General features: G+C 44.3%; 2 protein-coding genes across 7 annotated transcripts in view; one reads left to right on the top strand and one right to left on the bottom strand.

Moving 5' to 3' along the window:
* Positions 1 to 17,281, top strand: part of KALRN (kalirin RhoGEF kinase) — a 621,231-nt gene that overhangs the window by 88,234 nt on the left and 515,716 nt on the right. The gene's annotated exons all lie outside the window — the stretch shown is intronic.
* Positions 2,450 to 2,867, bottom strand: LOC134386628 (pancreatic progenitor cell differentiation and proliferation factor-like). Its single transcript, XM_063108850.1, is given in 2 exon segments — positions 2,450 to 2,697; positions 2,735 to 2,867. Coding segments are annotated over 2 exon segments (381 nt in total).

Raw genomic sequence — 17,281 nt, 5'->3', positions numbered from 1 at the left:
CATGAAGTAGTGACATTGGAACTTTAACTCAGGGCTCTTTATTCCACTCCCAGTCTCCTTTTCACCATCCTATAATGACAGCCCAGCTCTCTTTACACACAACTCTCCCTTGTTCTGTGGGGAGTTTCTCTGGGATTCTGTGTCTGGGAGAGGAATCTGAACAGGTAAGATTTTAAAGAATGTACTTGTATGTAGGGTTGAGATATGCAAGGTGAGAGGCAGCAGGGAGTGGAGACTGACTGGCAGGCCCTAGGGGATGTATCAGAGACAGTGCCACCGTGGCACAGATGTGGCACAGGCCTCTCATTAAGAGGGAGCTGGAGAGGAAAAACTCCCACTTTCGGGAAGAAAGGCTGTTTCCAATGTCTTCACATCTGTGAGGGGACTGATGATACGAAGACCCACTGATGAATGGGTAGAAGTTTTCAGACCCAAGAAGAAATTAAAATAAGTATTTAATTGGAAAAAATTATGCTGTGAATCATTAAGACAAACATAAATCTCATGAATAAGGTTTCTCTTATTTCTCTGAATCCCAATGAAATATTTATTGAGGAAAATGAAGTCAGCTCACTGTTTTGCATGACTAAATGCCATTGCTAGCTTCCAAGAGCAGCTTCTTCAGGATCTGTCCTGGATCACAAGGATAAGGAAGGAGTTAGGAATACTTCCAGACTGACCCAGCATGAGCGGGGATCACACTGCTCAGATCTGGTAAGATTGAAGCAAAGTCTAGCATTGTGTCTGTGATAGAAAAGGGGATTTGATTTTTGGTCATTTAATGTTGATTTTAAAGGTCCTAGGGTACTTTCTAATTTGGGGAGTGGGGAGGATGGGCTTCAGGGTATTCCCCTGAATTGTCAGGTGGTAAACTCAGAGGTATACTTTGAGTATGTCTAGAATGCAGAACTCTCTGATTCAGGTTAATGCCTTTGTAGGTGGCACACAGATTTTCTGATGCCATTCGTGGGCTACTGGCTGGGTGTGCTTTGCCAATGGTAGCAATTTGTTCATTGGTGGTATGGATGGTATTACTCACAGACACCTATGGGGATTGGGAGAGCATCGTCAATCCACCTGATCTCACCTAGGGTAGTAAAGCATATCGGCCCATCTCCCCAGAGTTTAGCTCCAGCTTGCTGATTTCCTTAGCTGTGGCTTGTCAGAGTAAACCTGGCTATTCCAGAAGATGGATTTCAAGAGAGTGAACCAAAAGACAGCAAGTATGGGTACATGGGGCAATGAGGATACCCAGGGTCTCTGGCCTTCCTGGACTGGTTTTGGCTGCAACTGTACCCCTGAAAGGGTGGGTGGCTCTGGCTCCTGAGTTCATGGTCTTTTGGGACAGGTCCTGTGTGGGTCATATGATGGATGTTTCCATGGGAGGTCTTGCTGTCCAAAGTCAGGCTTGCTGCTCCAATTTCATTCTGGTTTTCTTTTTGCAATGCACAGGTGGCTTAGATCAATCCCCATAGATGAAATATAACTTTATTCCTCCCTCACAAACACAGTGCTCTGGTCAGGGAGAAAGCTTAGCCAGCATGTTGGGGAGATTGTCACTTAGGACTGACCATATTGTTTTTCTTGGCCTTACACTTCCATTTTCTAAATCTAGAGTGCGATTAATAGTATTAGCATGGAAGAAGAACTCCCATTTCCAGCAGAATTGCTGAATTCAGCGTGTGTACTGAGAAAGAGCCATGTGCCTAGCACTGTGTTGGATACTCAAGAAAGTACAGAAATCTGTACAGAGAAATCCTTGCCTTTGAAGAAACTTATAACCTAGATAGGAAAATTATACATGTGTATATGTGCGTATATATGTATATGTGTGTGTGTATGTACACACACACATTTTTCCCCCATATAATTAGCTAACTGTTCATTCAACGTACATTTACTTGGCACCTTCTCTTAGAAGACCATAAAAGAAATCAGAAATGCTTTTACCCTTAAGCTGCCTAAAAAGACATGTTAATAATTATATTGTAAATTGGAGAGTAATATGAGTTCCAGGAAAATGCTATCTGTGAAAGACTGTGCTTGATACAGGGGTATAAGTATAAACACTACTTCTGTTAGTAGATCAGAGGATGGAACCATCAGACATGGATTTTTACTGTTTATATTATTCTGTCCCCAGAATCTAGCACAGTGTCTGGTACTCAGTAGATGCTCAATAAATAAATATTGAATGGATGAATGAATTTTTCTAGGTTGAAGTTATTAGAGAAAGTCTCATTGAAGAAGTCAAGCTCAAGTTAGATATTTATTTTTTGCTGTTGGCTGCTTGGAGTTTATTTTCCACTTGGTGCAAGGCAGTCTTGGGGTGTCAGGAAAGCTGGTGTTTGGCTTGGAGCATAGACAGTAGGGCTCTTTCCACTTCCTTTTTGGTGTTTGCTGTTTTGATATAAAAGAACCCACTGCTTCTTTGCTTGCTGCAGCCTGCTTAGTCTATGGCATGGGACTGGGATGGGCAGGAGGGGCTCTGATGGCCTAGCGCTCTGGAAGCCTGGGGCTCGTCAGGATGGGAGCCTGGCTCTGGCTCTGCTGGGCTGGTCCCTGAGCAGCATCCTTGTGGCTTCATGAGCCAGGCTACAAGTGATAATGTTGCTGGAGGCCTGGGGGGATTCCAAGTGCTCCGGGGACTCCAACACTGTGGCCATGAATGGGAGCATGGACTTCCCCAAAAAGAAGCTCGCCCACCAGTGACTGGGGTTGGCCTTGGGGAGACTCGTGTGGTGGGGGAGGACTTCCCAAAGGTATTCGGCACTTCCACAGGAGCCGTTGCTGGAAGCGGGACCCAGGTGGCACTGGTAGTAGTTGTGAGTGGCCATGAGCTAGCCGTTGGAGGGGATGGCTACCATGCCCTTGCTTGCGGGCTGCTGGGCGGTGGCGATCCCTTGAGAGCCTCAGTTTGCAATCACTGGTGGCGGGATGGAGACGGAGATGCTAGGCCAGGGAGCCCATTTGCAAAGGAGACCGTGGGAGGGGTTAAGTTAGATATTTAAAACGTGAAAGAATTTGGGTAGCAGTGGAGACAGCATTTCAAGTCTTTAAGGGGAGATCACTGCCACCCCCATAGCACTCTGGTATTTATTTCTCTTTCATGTTTGTAAAGTATTGCACAAGTCACCCACGAGCACTCAGCTATTTCTTACCTCCTTTAACAGACCATTAGGGAAGGGTTGACTCTAGGGCCCATGACACTTGGTTGTATGATAAAGTGCAAGAAATGGTGATTTATTTCTACTCAAAGCATTTTTATAGTTCTGCTTTATAGTTTATAGAGCCCTGTTGAAGGAGGCTGTGGATTGGAATTCTTCATAAGGCTATTAATTATTGAGTTTGCTTTGTTGGCAAACAAAGAAGCTGCTTATAAGTGTCAGCTGTGGAAGATGCAGAACGTTAGTATCAGTATAAGTGCTCCTAATCACAGGCAGACCTGTTAGTGGACACTCAGGGAAGAAGACAGGACACTGTCAGTCCATTGCTGCAAGGAAGATGGGCAATTAGTGGCCTTAGATGTCACATAGCATCATTCTCCCTTTGGTCTCCAGGGTGTCGTCTGTTGGGCAATAAGGGATTTTAGTTTTGACTGTAAAAACAAGTCCTGGTGAGAGAATTCTGAGCCTTTTGCTTGCCAGATGTTGAGGTGAGTGGTGCTAGGGAGTTTGACTACAGTGGTTGTGATGGAAGTTCTGCAGGTGATGGTATTAATGAGAAAGAAAATTCCTACTGTCATGGGAGGGATGTGATTTCTGGGCAGTGGGGTTGGATGTCCCAGTGCAGGAGCAGTGCTGGTGGAGGCTCAGCACCACTTGGCTGCTGTAATTGTGTCCCTCAGCAGGCTCTGAGGTCCTGATCTGTTCTTCTGTCTCATGGCTGGGAGTGTGCAAGGCCAGGCTGCAGGAGCCTTCTTGGTGGGCATCTTTATAAGGATGTGCGTGGAAGCTTGACTTCTGAGTGCATGTGGTAAAGCTTTGGGAGAGAGTCTGTGTTTAGGAACAAGGGGGACATTCATTGACATTTAAACTAAATCTTGCTGAGCCTGTAGAGGGGACACAGCCCTAGGTCAGATGCTGAAGTATAAGGAAGAGACATGGCCTCTGTACCAACAGTAGAAACAGGGTGCTTTACAATTTCCAAAAAGCTTTCACATGGATTATGTCATTTGAAATCCACAATAGCCTTCCGAATAGGTAGGACAAAGATTATCATCACCCTTTTACAGATGAGGAAACTGAATCTCACATAGGTGAACAGAGTTGCTCAAGATGCCCAGCTAGCAATGGTCCTTGAATCCAGGACCTTGGATTGTGAGTCTCCTGCTCTGTTCTGTTATTTCATATTGTCAGTTCCTAACAATGAGAACAGACAAATACATATGACATGACTCAGAGATGCTAATATCATGATGGCAGGAGTGTGTGAAGGGAAAGGGAGGCAAAAGGTCAGAGACAGTGTAGTAAATAAGCAGGAGCCTTAGGAGCTAGAGACCTTGAGCTGTCCTGCAAAGGAGAGGAGGCTGGGATGTGGTGGGCAGAGGGCTGCATGTGCTGTTCCTGGCAATGCTGGTAGACATTGTCATTCAGGCCCACTCTTCCTTGTTCCTGGCATTCGAGGGAGGATAGAGGAAATCCAGAGAAAACACAGACACCTCATTTTAACTTGGAACATAATCCCCCCTTCCTAGAATGCTGTTGACACAACTGCCCACAAAAACAAGATGATTTGGAATCAATTTTTTCTATTTCTTGCCTTTGATTTGCCTGTGAGCAGGGAAATACTTAGGAGAAGAGAAGAGGAGATGTCAAGATCTGGGTGACCCACAATTAGGCCATCAGCGCCTCTAGTCAACTAGGATCAGGTGTTTTCATTTGAGCAGGGGTAGCACCATGAGTCAGAGGCTCATCTTGGTTGGGTGTGGAGGAAAAGGAGGTAGCTACCAGCTTGTACCAAAAAACCGCACTAACATTCTCTTCAGACTCTAGGTTGCCCTTTAGCGACATCTCTTCTTCCTTCAAGATTTACCTTGATGTTCACTATAGAAATGTTGAATAAATGAAGATCATGGTTTTGGGAATTTCTGGCTAAGAATTAGAGACTTCCTTGCTTTTGCCAGGCCATGGATTAATGATTCTGTTCTCTCTCTGTTTAAAAAAATAAATCATGAATGAAAATTTCTGAACTTAAAAAGACAGGCCTCAGTAAGGAGGATTTTCAGCAAGTTTTCTTTATTTTTTCCTCAAAACTGTGTTAAGAAATAATCCAATATTACTCCAGATGTTTTCTCAGCCACTGTTGGTCAAATTTCTCTCCTTCAATCATTGAACTTTTTCTGAAATCTGAGCAAATATTTGAGACCCATTCCTGCTCCCTACCACTGCTCCATCTTAGTGGACAATAGAGGTTTATCTGTGGTCTCAGGACATCCCTGACCACTCCTCTTCTTTGAGGTGATTTGCCTCCCTGTTTTAAACCCAATATAGTGGGCGGGGATGACATCCAATCTTAGCTTTCCCTTTCAAATTTTGTGCACAAGGCCAGATTCTCCTAAGAGAGACACCAAGTTGCATGCTTGCAAGAATTTCTCATGATGTAACACAAGATGTAAAAGCTATTCCCATGCCATAACTTATGTAAATTTTCTTGTGGACATGGAATGGCCCAAGTCCTGCTGTACCATGCTCTCCAAGTGAATGTTTCATCTAGTCCATATGTTCAAGATGAAAGAATCATTGTCTCATTGGCAAATGTCCAAGAAAGCCCCCATCCTGCTTCCACAGGATTGTCCAAGAGTGCCTGGCACATTCTACCCTTTAATTATTCCCATTGATTGTGAACAGATGGGCACAATACTCTTTAAGTCATAGTAAAGTGACTTGTATTTGGCTATTATCCAAGCAAAATGAAAGAAGGTGCCGTTGTCCGTCTGGCTCAACTACAATATAGGATTCATAAAATAATGACCTCTGGTTTGATAATAACGAGTCCAAGGCTGCCAGAATGAGTGCTTCTATGGCAGCAGCTCAGAGGCCACCATTTGTAAATTTCAAATTGGTTACAGATTTGTGGGCTAAATTCGCCTTGTTGGTGGCTTCCTTTAATTTCTAACTCTATGGCCTCTCCATACGTTATCAACTTGTTAAATATCTGATAAGATTTCCCATTTTAATTTTATCCCAGGTTAGGATTACCTACCAATAGAGGAAGGCCCCAATTTACTCTAAATAGATGTTTCTGAGATTAATACTTCTGAACCTTAGAGTATGCATGACACACAGAGTGTGACCCCACAATACAACTCATTTTATTGTTGGACCGATCTAATTGTTAGTAAATTATTTTATGTAATTGAAATCTGACTTTCTCTAATTCAGGCACATGGATCTTAGTTCAACCCTCTAGATTAATACAGAGGTATACAATTTCATATCTACTTGAAGTCCCTCTTATAATTGAGGACAGCAGTTATTTCACTATCACAGTCTCTTTGGCAATGCATTATACTTTTTGGTTGGTCCATCTGTCTACTTAATTTTTTTCCTTCCTCTTATGCTTCGTTTACTTTATTACTCTTATTCTGCAGTTATATAGGGTTAACCTGTCTATTATTTAGTATCCTTTAAGAATTTATGTCTTTGTTTACAGTATGTTTTAATTTACTCAATTATTACTTCTCTTCATTCTTGTCTTCCCTCTATTAATATTTATTAAGTACTTTTGTGTGGATGGCAGGTCTATGGTGGGTGCTAGGGAGATAGCTATGACTCAGGCCAAATCCCTGCCCTTGAGAAGCACTTACCAATGTGTCATGCTCTTTCTTTTCTCAAGTTGCTCGTGTACCTATAGTCGTATTTATCAATGGAATAAGATCAGTTTATGAAAACAAAACCAGAAGACTGGGATGTTGAGACATAGATGATTTCAGCGAATGTTATGCCTGTTTAACTGGTGGCTGTTCCTCACCCCTTTCTTTGTCTGTTACTTTTTGTATACAGTTGACCCTCTATATCCAACTGCAGATCAAAAATATTTGAAAAAAATATAACAATATAACAATGCAAATAAAAACCAATACAGTATAACAATTTTTTACATACCATTTACATTGTATCATGTATTATAAGTAATCTAGAGATGATTTAAAGTATATGGGAGGATGTGTGTAGGTTATATGCAAATACTATGCTATTTTATATAACAAACTTGAGCATCACAGATTTTGTTATCTGCAGGAGGTCCCTGTAACCATTCCCCTGTGGATACAGAGTGGCAACTTTATTAAAAGATATGTTTCCCTGAAAAAAATTGGTTTCCTATAGATTATTTATATAACAAACTGATGAAGACAGAAGCCTTAATGAAATAAACTTTTGGGCTGAGAATGGAAGTCTCAGCCCAATCCTAGTTTACTGATTGGCAATTCAAAGGTGGTAGTTTTACTTTTACGGCATCCAGGGAGGAGGTATACCCTCTGAGTTGACAGTATAGGGAAGCCTCAAAACATGTACAAGAATGTTTGTAATGTTTGTATCAGCTTTATTCATAACGGCCCAAACTGGGAATGACCAAAATGTTTCCATCAACAGTAGAATGGATAAATACATTATATGTTGATATAGCAGAATGATATACAGCAGAGAGAAAGACACACTATTGGCACACTAACAGCATAGAGGAATCTTACAAACAGAAGGTTGAGCAAAAGAAGCCAGACATAAGAATACATATTGTAGTCTCCTATTTATATAAACAAGCAAACCTAATGTATGGGGTAGAGTTTAGAATAATGGTTATTCTTGACTGGAAGGGGTCTTGAGGGAGCCTTGCGGATAGTTGTAAATGTTCCAGATCTTGGTCTGGATGGTGATTATATTAGTGTATACATATCAGGGGTCTTCAAACAGTTCATGGAAAGATTCATAGTATCTTTCAACTCTATTTTCCCACAAACTTTTTGAAGTACCCTCTTATGCAAAAATTCACCCAGCTGTTCCCTTAAGAATTGCACATTTTACTGTATGCAAATTATGCTTTAATAAAAAAGCAAAGAAAAAGAAAAAGGAGATACTATTGAAGTGTGACACTGGATAATTTGCCATAGACCCCTGTATCTTCTGTTAACTGAAGGCTATCAGACAATATCCCTACAATTCTTCCCCTACAGCTTGTGAATTTTAGCTTCTTACTCCTGCTTCCCACTTGCTCTAGAAAGAGCTCAAGTCGTTGCTATTGTCTGTCGGCCCCGCTTGCCAGCTGTTTACTTATGGGTAAGTCTTTCAGGGAAGTATATAAAATAGGAATCTCAATCCCTCCTCTATCTTTGGCCCACCGGCTTTGGTGAACATAAAATTAGGTACAATCTATCAAAGAGTTTTGCAAAAAAAAAAAAAAAAAAAAAATTAAAAGGGCTACCCAAATACCAAGAATTAGTTTTGTACTGGATGAAATTGAAAGCAGCTACTGATTTGAATCATATTAGGTGCTATCAAGGACCGTGCTGTGATTTCAAATAATTGGGCAGTGATTTATGAATCATTTTGGTACTTGGCCTAGGGCAGTCAGTGGCAGCTGTGATATCAGTGCAGGAACACATGAGGTGACTTGTATATAGGGAAATATGGTGATTACAGAAGCAGCCCCTGCCAGGAGGACTTCAGGGTCCAGGTGACACACTGATCAGCATCAGGTATTCAGGATGATGATGCTTTTCAAGGTAGAGCCCTTGGACTAACGTGGCCAAGTGAATGGTGCTCTGTTGAGACAGCCGGGTCTAGTTCCGGTGCTTCCACCAAATGGCCTTGTGTTATGAGGCAATCCCTTTGCTTCTATCTGTAATTCCTATGTGTCTTCCCCACACAGCCAGTTCTCCATGATTATATGTGTGTTTTACGGTCAATTTTAAATTCTGAACTGGCTTCCTCTTTTCATGTGGCTGTTTCCTACCATTCTTAGTTTTTGTTTTCAGGAAATGTAAATTCGGTTTTGAACAAATCCTTAAGACTTATTTCTCTCAGAAGAAACAGGTGCTGGTAACAGACTGGATGCCATCCTTAAGATGGCAACTCTGCTGCCAAAAATCATGTTCTCTCCTAACAAACAATGTCTATTATTCTGCATTATTGATTATCCATCATTTTGATGACCCAGCATCTCCTTCTTCCATTAGTGCATATGACTGAGCACCACCTGAATTACACAACCATTTACCCATCCCTCCAGCCTCAGTCTACCTCATTGGAGCCCCAGCCTGACATACCTTGATGAGCAAAGCTGTGTATTGGTAATGCTCAGTTTTTGGCCACGTTTTCCTAAATGTTGTGTGGGCAGCTCAATCAGCACTTCTAGAGCCCAGCGTCCGACACTTGAGCCAGTGAGAACACTGATGTGAGGAGGAGAAACCCAGTGGGAGTCGCCAGTACTGGGAGGTGAGCACTGAGGTGCTGTAACACACACACACGCACGCACGCACGCACGCACGCACGCACGCACGCACACACGCACACACGCACACACGCACACACACACACACACACTTCTTGCCTGGCCTGAGATTTCAAAGGCTGAATGCAAATGAAGAGCCAAGGAGAAAATATCTTATTCTCCTCTGGCCGGCCTAGGCAGAGGTCTTATTTTGCACGTGGCAGGACTTGGGGAAGGAAAGGGGAAGAATGATGGGACCAGGAGAGTGTAACTTTGTGGTGTCTGGGAAGGAATCAGGGCCTCATAGCTAAGAGAATTGGGGAAAAGCTTTGTGGCACCTTTATTTTTCCTGTTCCTCCATGACTGTTTTGGCAGAGATTTTTCCTACTGTATCACATTCCAAAATCTTCCATGAGAGTTCTAGGGCTCAGAGGCAGAAGACTAGGCCAGGTCTTGGCCTCTAAAGACATTGTTTTTCCCCTGGCAGCCCCTGCCTCTTTGGAGAATTGTCCTGGTGCCTGCTGCTGGGGTGTCTAAAGTCTTCTCTGAGGTCAGACCCATTCTCTGTCCCCTCTCCCACCCTTATTTGGTGTGGGAGTTTGGTTTCTGAGGCACCTAGTAAATGATGGCATGGTTGGCTGCTTCATTGACAATGACCGAGTGAGGGGTACTCCCTTCAAAGTAGATGCCTTGAGTAAAGGGATCTAATGCCAGTGATGTCACCTCTGTTCTGACTGTGTGGGATCTGCATCCTGGGGATTGTTTTTCAGTCTGGTGGTGCTGTTTTTTTGTTTTGTTTTGTTTTTGATTTTTAATTTTTAAAAATTATTCATAATGGTGACAAAAATTTGAATGCTAATTTGGTTTTTGGAAACAGCCCAGCTTCATTTGGGAAAATCTAGGGAAGAGGGCACCAAATCTGGGCAATCTAAGTGATAGCATTTTAGTTAAAACAAAACAAAACAAAATCAAACACAAGATTTGCCTACAGAGTAATGATACAATGTACTTGTTTTTAATTTTTAAATGGCAGTGATTGATGTTCTCAAGAAGAGATCAAACAAATTTTTAGTGTGGGCTGGGGTGAGCATAGAGTCCCAGGAGATAGCCATGAAGGACAGGTCCCATTCCTATGTTGAATTCAGGAGGGGTTGCCTGTGGATCTGTGGCATTGTTTGGGCCCCAACCAGGGCACTCCCTCTGATTGCAGACTGACTCCTGTACCTTATGAGGAGAGAGGGGGTAGATGAATTTGGGGCTATTGCCAAGTCCCCTATAGTTCACATGTTGCTGGGGAGGGAGACTGAATAATGAAAGATTTGATCTTTCATTCTGATGCAGACTGAGCATCTACTATATACCAGGAATTTCCATAGTTCTCTCATGTAATTCTCAATAGTCCTGCAAGAGGTATGTTACACTTCCATTTTACAAATAAGAAAATGGGGGCACGGATGGTGAAACCACTTACTCTGATCTCCTCACTGCAGGCCCTTTCTCAGTTACCTGTACACCTTGTCAATCTTTCCACTTAGCACATTGCATTATGATGATTTGCCCACTCCTAGAGGTTCAAGTGGAATTGGTTTGGGATGGGGCCCAGGCTTTGGTATTGTTATTAAAGCTCCCCAAATGATTTTAATGTCTAGCTAGAACTGCTGGCTTAGATTGTGAGTTTTATTGTTTTTGTGGATCCCCAGAGCCTAAATCAGTGGTCCTTAAACTTGGCAGAATCACTTGGAGGGTTTGTGGCTCTATCCTCAGAGTTTTGGATTCAACAGGTCTTGGGTGGGCCCAAGAATTTGCATTTCTCATCACTTCCCAGGTGCTGCTGGTACTACTGGTCTGTGTACCCTACTATGAGAACCCCTGATCTCTTAGAACAAAAGAGTGGGCATTTAGTAAAAGTTGATTGTATTTCATTGAAGGCACTTCATAAATGATGACTGAATTTTGTGAAATTGCCATGGTTGTCCAGTAAGCGTGGAATCAGGATTTGAACCCTGGCCTACCAGGTAGCAAAGCCCACCCTCTTATCATGGCCCTAGGTCAGTTCTTGGGGGAGCCTGGGAGATAAAGTAGGGTAGGCCTGGTGTCTGCTTAACCTCTGGGAAGAGGGTAGAGTTTGTTGGTCTTAGAGTCTTCTCATAGGGAGAGACAATACCAGCTTCCTGCCGGAAAATCTAGTGGCTATTAGAGGCCCAGAAATTCTAGGTAGAAGTTCAAGGCAGCCAGGAGGTCCTGGACTCCTAACCCAGGACATAGATCCCTGGTACAGGATGTGGCCTGGGAAATGATGGTCGCAGGCAATTCCCTGAGTGTTTTTTTCAAAGCTGGTGACACCTTTGAAGTTACACCTTGTTTGTTCACCACAGGAAATTCGGAGACGCTAATGAGGGAAACATAGCTTAGTGATGCCAGAGGTGGGGAACAAGGTCCTGAGCCATCCTGGATGAGTCGGGGAAGGGGTTGGTGGGGAGTAGCAACTGAGAGAGTTTGGCCAACTGGAAAGAATGTTTCCTGCCACAGCAGGAGTGGTGCATTTAGGAAAGGAGGAAAAGGGCTATGTTGGTGAATACAGCAGAGGGTGTGGGGAAGTTGGATTCTCATTCAAAAGGGAAGCCAAGTTCTGGAGGGACGTACTTGGATGTACAGGAAACTTGAGTCACCTGTTTAGCTGAGCAATGAATTAAAACAATCTCCCTGAAACAAATATTCAACTTCAGGGCCCACTCTGTGCACAACACTATTCTAGATGCTGTGAGGCCACCAAAAAGTTAATTGATGATAAAATGCAGAGTGAGATAAGAGTGAAATGACTGGTGCAAACAGCAGGTCTTCAATAGTGGGAGGAAGAGTCCTGTTGGCTGTGTGGCTGGGGAAGGCTTTGAGCAGGGTGAATCCACAGGTCCTGGCAGGATGAGTGAGTGTGAGATTTACTATGCTAATGGAGTGAGCAAGGGTGTGGTGTGGGCTCCTGATAAGGGAATAGCTTGTTCTGTGTGCAGTGGGGTGTTTGTGGGGAGGAATGGTAAGGATGTGGGATGAAAAGGTAAATGAATTTAGACACCGTGTCCCAGATGGTTGTTCCATTTCTCTCTCAAAAGTGTGAGAGCTGGGACTGCTGGGGACAACCTTGAGGATACAGGCCTCCTGGCAGTGGGACTATTGGTATTGACTACTACTTAAAAGTGTTTCTCCAGGGAGTCCTCACTGGCATATTACATGTTGTTTTTACCCTTTCCAGAAATATTTGAGGTTGGAAGCAGAGAAGGAGAGCTCTCCCCTTTCAGAGAAGGGAATACCAAGGTCTAGAGAAGGGAAAGGGCTAAAATGATGCTCCGGGTGTGGGGTGGATGCAGGGGGATTACTAAGATGGCCATTTGACTGTAATGGTGTCTGCCAAGGGTGGGGTTGAAGGGCACAGTCTTCCCTGAACTGGACAGCTCTGGGACATGGATACTTGATCTTCAGTGTCTTTTGTGCAGTTTGTATTTTTGTGGGTCTGGGAAGAGGTGTGGAGAACAAGGGAGGCCAGAACAACCCTAGCTAGAGCCTAAGGCCCTGGATATTCCCAGTGGTCCCTAGCAGGCTGGTATCTCTTGGTTCACAGAGCCTGTCCTGGGTGCCATCTCCTGGCACTGTGGTTTCAGGAGTTCCCTCCCACAATTCATGCCACTTCACCCTCCTGCAGCCTTCTCTCTACCCTCTGCTCCCCTTTGGGCTTAATGGGAGCTGAGTATTAAATCACAACTATAAAATCCTCTCACTTTGCTGGATCACCCGTTAGACAGCAACTTAGCTGGTCTTCGGCAGGACTCACTCTTTTCCCCTCCCCCTGTCAAAACCACTTATGGCTCCTCCAACATTGAAGTCAACCAGACCTGACTAAAGGAGGGGCAAGGGGAAGGTGTCTGTGCTCTCTACTCCACCAGTGGTATCACCCACAAGTATTTATACCAAAGAAGAGCATTCTGTTGCCTTGACAACTTCCTTGCATGGGTCCTGGTGCTCAGAATAGCTGACAAATGTTGGTGTTTCATGCTCAATGGGCAGAGATGGAAGAGCAGGTCACAGTATGAATCTCAGTGATCAGTGCCAGGGCCAAAGATTAGAAGGATAACTGAGGCAAGATATAAGAAAGCCACTGCAGTCACAAAGGGTTCACTCAAGTTCTTCCCCTCTCCTGTCTTCTCTCCCTCCACCTTCCTCATGTATTCTCATATCCCCTTCTGTGAAGTTCCTAGGGCCTTTTGGTCCTCTTTTAATATCACTCGGTCACCAGCATGAACTAGTGCCTGTATGCACAGAGTGTTCCATTGGGTGCTGAAGGGAAGTGGGGGGCACAGAGGGAGGAAGAGTTAAGGCCCGAAGTATGACTCTCAGTTGGGGGAGAGCATGGTATTCATCTCCATAGTACTTCTGCTGGGGTAAAGGAAAGATATTAATGTGTGGGAGCCCAAAGGTTGGGAGTATGGTTTTCTCTGATATGTACCATGATACACACATACATGAACATGTAAAACAGATGTGAGGCAACAGGAGCAGTCCATTGGAAAGGTAATTGGTGGGGATCAGGGAGGCTGCTGTAGGGCCTGCAGCAGGAGGTTGAGGAAACTGGCTGGGGAGAACAGTCCCTTTGTGGCAGGGAAGGGCTTGCCTCTCAGGTTCCAGCCATGGGGCCTGGATCTTTTCCCTTTTCCTATGGTGATGTGGTCCTTTGTGAGAACTGTATCTCCTTGGATACAAAAGACCAAACTAATGAGGAGGCAAAGGGACTCTGAGGTTGACAACACTCCCTTTAAGTTCTCTGGAGAAAACATGCTGAGCAGGTGCTTGTGTGTCAGAGTCAGGGCAAAGACTCATATGTTGAGTAATGAAGCATCTTCAGAAACAGAGCAAAGTACTGTGCCTTTTGTGACTTCTTATGGCATGATCCTCTTGAGTCACACTTGGGCCAGCATTTTAATGAATTAACTTCCTTTATTCCATCTCAATTCATTACACACCAGCTATGTGCTAGGCCCTGTACATGCAGAGAGGAGAGAGGCAGAGCCTTAGGGCACAGTGAGGAGGAATGCAAGAGTGATCAGAGACATGGCAGGAAACCAGGGCACCTGGGGGTTCCCTCACACAGCTTTCAAGAAGGTGAGGGAATTAGTGCCAAATGCTGGGGAGTGAGTTAGAACCCTGGGGTCTGGATGTTAAGACATCGTTGTCATCTTTGAAGGAATAGTTCCAGGATGTGGAGGCAGAGGAAAGCCTAGGTGGGCAATAAGGGGGAATTTCTGCATCATCTGGAAGTGCTTCCTGATTTCTGACCTGAAGTCTCTCCTGGTGGACCTTGATCTCTCTTATTTTTCCTCCATGGGAGGTAGAGATGGCTTTTCTGTCCTGCTTTTGCAATTCTCTCTAGAGATGTCCCGCCCTCCCTAACTCCTATATTGTTCCCCAAAGGTCCCACATTTTCACATGGTAATTCCAGCCGGCAGGGTCACCTCTTCTGTGACCACTCTCATCTGGTGATCAGGGCTGATCCCCCGTGAAGCTGTGAAATTTGCTTTTCTAGGTCCCTTTGCCTCTCTGGTCTGTGATGCTTCATTAGCTTTCCCAAATAGAGCCAGTGATTTCAGCTCCAAAATGCACCCCTCCACCAAAAGCATCAAAACCCTTGCTCCCCAGGCCTGCTGTGGGGTGGGGTGAGAGGTAACTAATATTTAACTGATACCATCTTTATGCCCTGCACTATGCCAGGCATTTGACACTTGTCTTATTTACTCTTCAGAGAGGTTGGGTAGCTTGCCAACTGTGGTTCTTATCCAGGTTTTTCTGACTTCAAAATCTTATCCCTTGTCTCTATACCAAGATGCTGGATAAGGTCTCCTTTGATCCCCTGTCCCTGGCAAAGGCTAGAGGACACCTCACTAGAGCACAGAAGGGATTCCTGCTTGGAGAGGGAAGTAGACTTGATTCTTCTAGGCTTGACCCTGTTTGAAAACCTCACTTGCTCTGTGAATAGGAATGATTGTTGGCTCTGGGATTCCATTTCTGTTCTCTTTGCGATGTCTCTCACCGGGACATACAGTTCCCAACTCACGGAGAAGCTGTCCTGCCTTCCCTGGGGGCTTAAGGAGCAGGGTAGGGCTAGTCTCACCCTGGGTGATAGGTGACTCCACCCTCCCCCAGTGTCAGGTTTTCTTTTCCTGAGTTTGTGATTCATGATTACTTCATTCGGATATCCTAGAGGAACCTTAAACAGAATGTACAAAATGGAATAATCTACCTCATTACCACCTTCTCCTCAAATTTTATTTTTTGCTGGACTTCTCTAGTTCTGAATATGGTTTGAAGCTTGTGTTTACTTGGATTCCCCTTCTCCAGCTCCCAGTCACCAGGACTTGTCTGTTTGTCCTTGAAATACCCAGGGAACTAGCCCTTCTTTACCACCTTCGGTGCTGCCCCTAGTTCAGACTCTCTTCCCCCCATACCTACTAGTCCCTTTTGTGGCTCTCTCAGTGCTGCTGGTTTCTTTTACTTCAGCGCCTCTTTTAACCATGCCTTTCTAGGCTCAGCTGGTGGTTTTTCAAAGCTCTCTAGTCTTGCCCAATCCAGCTTTTCCATACTGTTTCCTACCAGCTCTCTCTCTCCCTCTGAATTCTTTAAGGCTCAGATCCAATCCTCTTCCTACCAGTTGCAAGCAACTGTTCCCCCCTTTAAACTGTACTATGATTTATTTTTATATGCCTTGTTTGGCATGTAAAAATATTTGTTTAGCATTTCACTAATTGTTAATTTTCACATTCTGTCTTCCTGGTAGCAAATTAATTCAGGGCAAAGACTGTTTTATATATGGTTATTTTTTCTGTAGCACTTAGCAAAATAAAGGGTGTTGTTAGTGACCACCTGGTTCTCATTCTTTCTGTTCCCCACATCCTCCTCAGTCACAGTTCGTCCTCACCCAAGGAATCTTCCTTATTAATCCTGGCTGTTTTTCAGGCTGCCAGTATCTTTACCCATACTGCTTCCTCCAGTCTTCCTCATAGCCCCTTTTTCTGTCCAAATCTCTCCCTCCTAGAGAGGCAGTGCAGGCCAGTGAAAAGTGCACAGGCTTTGGGGCCAGGTGGATCTGGGTTTGAATCTCAGATCTGCTGTATGGCTTTGAGTAACTTACTCAACCTCCCTGAGGCTTGACTTGAAAATGGGGAAACTATTCTTTATCATTAGGTAATTGTACATAACAGGCCCTCAGTAAGCACTAATCTCTCTCCCCAACTCCATTCTCAAACCCTCCCTCTTCCACGCAGCCTGTCCCTTGACTTCCACTTGATACTCAACTCTGCTCTCACTGAAATCCTGTAGCATTTATAGTGTCAAAGACACAGGGCATGTCAGAATTGAAAGGATTGCTTAGTTGAAGTCTCTCAATTCAGATCAGGCACCTGTGGCTCAGAGATGTGGCACAACTTGACACAGGCTGCCAGAATGGCCAAGTAGCTGAGTCAGGTCCAGCACTCAGACCTGGGTCCCAGGCAGGTATCCATCAGCACTGTGCTGTCCTCTTTGTACTGGCCAACAAGTGCGCTCCTTCAGCCCAGGGTTATCTCACCCCCAGGGCATCCTGTATAGTGCCGCATGAACATGGAAGACGTGCTTAATAAATGCTTTTTGGTCAACTGTTCTGTGCATGTTCACTTGGGTTCACTTGGATCCCCTTACTCCCCTGATGGGCTGTTCTGCTCAGCCTTTATGCTATTCTTTGTCTCATTTTGGTATTCAGTACAGGCCTGGTTATAATACCTGAAGGTTAATTTCAGGCCCAAGAACAAGGGATTTTCAGTAGTTCCCGGGGCTG

This window comes from Cynocephalus volans, chromosome 1 (assembly GCF_027409185.1).
Source record: "Cynocephalus volans isolate mCynVol1 chromosome 1, mCynVol1.pri, whole genome shotgun sequence".
Lineage (NCBI taxonomy): Eukaryota > Metazoa > Chordata > Mammalia > Dermoptera > Cynocephalidae > Cynocephalus > Cynocephalus volans.
Note: the sequence above shows the minus strand (reverse complement) of the source record. Positions and strands in the feature narration are given on the sequence as shown.